The sequence below is a fragment of the Trichogramma pretiosum genome, unplaced genomic scaffold (genome assembly GCF_000599845.2).
Source record: "Trichogramma pretiosum strain Unisexual culture from Peru unplaced genomic scaffold, Tpre_2.0 scaffold69, whole genome shotgun sequence".
Classification (NCBI taxonomy): Eukaryota; Metazoa; Arthropoda; class Insecta; order Hymenoptera; family Trichogrammatidae; genus Trichogramma; species Trichogramma pretiosum.
In genome coordinates, this window is record NW_019641608.1 from 418,131 (window position 1) to 422,897 (window position 4,767).

The 4,767-nt window shown below is 44.8% G+C and overlaps 1 protein-coding gene across 1 annotated transcript; it reads left to right on the forward strand.

Annotated features, from left to right (window-relative positions):
* Positions 1–3,983: 3,983 nt before the first annotated feature.
* On the forward strand, positions 3,984–4,394 carry LOC106648505 (zinc finger protein 77-like). Its single transcript, XM_014365433.1, has one exon. It carries the CDS (start codon positions 3,984–3,986, stop codon positions 4,392–4,394), a length of 411 nt encoding a protein of 136 aa, XP_014220919.1.
* The last annotated feature ends 373 nt before the right edge of the window (positions 4,395–4,767 follow it).

Genomic DNA, 4,767 nt, shown 5'->3' on the forward strand with positions numbered 1-4,767 from the left:
TTTTTTTAGTAAATATAGTATTCAACGGCTAGCTACTTATCGCGTTTCATCAAGAGCTTTGCTATGCGTTAACGCAGACACATCGTTATCTCAAAAGGTAAGGTACGAGATGCATAACTCAACTTGCGGTTAATTGACGCTCGCGAGCTTACACTTTTTCAGTGCAGATGTCGGACGAGTTGCGTATACCGAAGCTCGAGACATACGCGCGTATATATGTGTTTTCGTCAATTCGCTATTCGATCGACGATAGCGTCTCGGCGACATTTCAGCTGCAACGGATCGTATCGTTAGCGGACCGAAAGGAACAAAAAATAATCGTTTACACCTTTGGCAAAAGGTCTAGTGGCTCTCTACGGTGCGCAGGCATTACTCTAAAGTAGCTCGTACATTGTGTAAAGCCATAAACGCGCCGAACCGACTGCACTCGTGGTACATAGCTTGGGCGTAGTTATTGTTCAGCGGCTCTGAGATATCTCACGATACAAATCGTACATGATATACGTCACGAGCTAGGTAAGCTTGACTGCGGCTATTCGTGTTTTCTCTAGCCATCGAAGCCCTAAAAGCATTTCTTAGTAAAAGCGCGTGTGTATCGGCCTCGACATCGTACACACGCGTATAATCTTAAACTCTCTTTTTACTTTACTCATGGACAGTATATAAGCAATCGTCTCTATTATTTCGCACTGCAAGTCGAGAGTTGGAGTTATCAGCTGAAAGAACGACTTGGAATTTCTCTCTCTAGAGCCTCGCGTCGCATCATCGATCGACTGCGATGTATAATCGTTGGCGTTTTATCACGGGGAAAAAGCTCCGGCAGGCTCAAAGACTATTATATAAGACGATGCTCGCGATCGATGAGCTGTCGCTGTGCGCTGCGCTCCATTGAGAAATCGAGAAGTAATTAAATGAAAGCATTTGGCTGGCAGCGCAGTCTCGAGGAAGCTCGAGAGAAAGAGCAGCCTTTGCTCCTTGATGAGCCTCTTAACGAGATTCTGCTGGATTATCAGCAATTATCGAGGCTTCGAGCAACGCGTTAATTGCTTTATCCACAAACTGCCACTGCAAACTTGTATTCTCTCTCGCTAAAAGTCATATATTCGCGGTTAAATACGTTTGCCGCGGCAAGAAGAAAGAAGTAGAGGAGCTCGATGGGCCTGGCAGTGGCTCTGGCTTGGTAGTAGCTCGACGTCGATCGTCCTATATACGTGCAGCTCATCAACGCTAAGCGTCGTCGAATTCGTTTCCCGACTGCGAATCTCCGAGTGACTGAATTATCCAGCTTTTAATTCATCTCGCACTTAAATACATTACATTTTTTTCACCTTCGCTCTTATTCCGGTGACTCGAGCATTCATCAATTTTAGGTATTTTTGTCTTGCGTGATAAAAAGAGCTACTTATGTCTCTGGCAAGCAGTAACCAACTTATACTCTCCGCTCAGCTGTCGCTTCGCACTTATACGCGGCTAATTAAATTTTAGCAAGACTCGCACGAGCTCGCTACAGAGAAAGAACTACGATAAAGTGTGTGTGGGAGGAAAAAAGAGACGAATTGCGTATAGGCCGGGGCGCTTGCGCAGATCACCACTACCACCAGCCAACCGACCAGCCAACGTCGAGGACTATGGACGAGGACGAGCGAGATATATAAAGTCCAATTACTGGGTAATTGCGTAAAGACGTCAGTCTCCTGCAGCTTAAGAGGATTCTCTTGGGCGCGCGTGGCCCATTGTAGTACATAGCAGCGCGTATTAGTACATAGCAGCTATATATACACGCGCGTCGGCCAATCCGCTGTAGGACTAAGCGCGAGCTTAGCGCGGCCACGAACACAGCAGCGGCGGCGGCGGCGGCAGCTCCATTAAAATTCGCAACCCCTCGCACCGACGCAGCAGAGAAAAATTTCACGTCGTGGGAGCTTTTTTCTCGCCGCCGCCGCCAACTTGGACAGCTCGCGCGCGCGGGCCGCCGCCTCGATGGAAAAATGCTTAAAGCGTACCGCAGGAGGAGGCGGGTGCAAAAAAGCTGCTCGGCAAGCGTGAAAAACTCGATAAGTCAGGGGGAGGGCAAGAAAGCAAGTCGGCCGGAAAGATTGTCCGCGCGTCGTGCGTATACGCGGCTGCTGCTCTTTCAGCTGCACTCCTAGACGACTACGACTTGGCAGAGCGCCTGAAAGAGCAAACGTTCTCAGCGCCATATATTGAATTAGTTTGCCCAGGAAAAATTGAAAAATTTCTTAAACTGAAGCAGCTCTCTCTCTCTCTCTCTCTGCAAGCTCTGATTCTCAGCGCCATATATTGAATTAGTTTGCCCAGGAAAAATTGAAAAATTTCTTAAACTGAAGTAGCTCTCTCTCTCTCTCTCTCTGCAAGCTCTGATGTAGATATAGATGTGCAGAGTGTACCGAGTGCTCGATGACTCGGGATGTTTGCGGCTGCCTCGGCAAGCTGAGCGTACGTATAAAAAGTCAAGAGGGAGGAGAGACGAACGACACAAGTTTGCGAGAGAGAGAACTGCTCTCACCGTGAAAACTCGCTTAGTGAGATGAAAGAACGGCTAACGACTTATTTTCGATGTATATAAGGAAAAAGTTAAGGCGAACATCTTGATTCGCTCGAGCGCTATCGAGCGCTGCGGCCGAGGTTCGGCTAAGCGTCGCAGCTTCCACGCAGCCGACTCTCATCTGTTGCAGTTGAGTTATCCTGCCCGAGCTTATATCGCATCTTTTTCGAATCGCAACTTCACGCTGTAGGCGCACAAATAACGAATTCTCGTTACAGCAACGAAAAAATAATCAATTAGCATTAGGCGAGTCGCGAGTGTCGGAATAACAAAAGCTGTATGTTATGTCCCGCGTCGAATGACAATGAGCAATTTTATATTTTTCAAGAGGCTTCGAGGTATACGTCATCAATTCAACGCTCATAGCAATGCTCTAAGCCGTATACAAGCCAGAGAAGGAGAGCGATTTAAAGAGCACAAAGCAGAAACAATTTCGCAGTCAATTTGTCGCTTCATAATCTCTCTCTATAAACGCGCTATCATTCCCTTAAAGTTGTTCGGCCCGTTGCAACCCCCGCACTTTGACTGCTGCTGCTCCCCTTATTTAGCCCGCACTCTACGTTTTATACACACACATCTGTGTACATAGCAGCATGCAGGGATATAAGCCATTGGAACAAAAGCTCGGCTATACAGGAGTAAAAAAATTGTGTCTTCTCGAGCGTATTAGAGATCGCATTTATTTTATGTAAGAAAATTCGATTCCACCGAGAGAGAGAGAGTAAAAAGTACAGAAGAGAAAAAGACATCGTCGCGCGCTGCGGCGCAAAACTACCCGAGGCGTAAAATCAATGAAAAGTCAATCATGCTGCGGGGGCGACTCTCTCTCTCTCTCTGCGCGTATATAAACCATATACTTAGTTTCGCTCATAGAAGAGCCTAGCCGCAAATGGACTATAGGCAAGGACGACGACAAACTGCACAAGGGGCCACGCTCGCAGCTAGCAGGGACTTTATTGGATTTTCTCCTCTTCGACGCAGAGCCTACGCACAAACACAGACACATACTCGAGACGCGCATAACGACATATTATCATGCTAAAAAGTCGCTTGTTTAGGCCTAGCATGCGTGTTTACGAATACTCATCTCTCACACCCCCGTGTTTAAGGAACGTCGGGACTTGTCGAGTACGGGTGCAGTCAAGAGTCAAAGCTTGCGATGAATTTTTCGAGCTACGACTTGTCTTAAATAAGGGACAACTAGCCAAGTATATTTTGCCATTATCTTTCCTTGTCAAGAGTCTATAATAGTATTTGTCATCATTAACTTTTGTATTTATCAATTAAACGTGTTTATAAACGAAATACACATACTCTAAAAACAGATGATAATATGTAAACAAATCAAAACTCTCAATTCTCTCAGTTCTCGATTGACCGCTGTGATAATTGATCGCGCTTTTCCAAGTATTGCAAGATGTCTTTAATCGAGCCAGTGATCGCTGCGCCGGACAATGACGAAGCGTCGCGGACAGCTGAATCCACCGTATGCAGCGTCTGCGAGACATTGATCGAGCCAACGAGCTGCAGGAACAAAACAAAATCCGCATCCACGCGGGCTTTCAGAGTTTTCAAGTGTCCGGACTGCTCGAAAACATTTACGCTGCAGCAACATTTGAAACGGCACGTAAAGACCGTCCATGGCCACCTTAAAGAGCTTAAGTGCGACCAATGTAATAAGAGCTTCCGCGACTCTACGTATCTGAGGAAACACGTCGATGTGGTGCACAAAAAAGTAAAGTCGTTCCAGTGCCCCCAGTGCAGCAAACTGTTTGGATTTAAGGAGAATATGAAGAAACACTTGCGCGCGTGTAAAATACAGCTATAGATTTGGCATAATTTCAACTTGATTATATGTAGCGTAGACGTTTCTTTTATTTTTGACCATTATAATATTCTTTATTATATATACCACATGGAAAGTTAAATTTTCCAAACAATGACGATAAAATATTGTTTTATAAATATTTATTCTTTTTAGTTGTTTAATCTTAATGCATTTGACATTGTTAAAAATTTAGACTTTTTTTATAATGATGAATAAAAATTCATGCATTATTCGGACTATGAAATGTTTTTATTTTATTTAATTATAGAAAAGCTCTTGAGTATTCATTTATCTTCGTAACTTCCTACTTGGCTCATTTAGTTCATAGCAAATGTCACGTACGTTTATTTGCAGGCAACAATCGAATAAACAT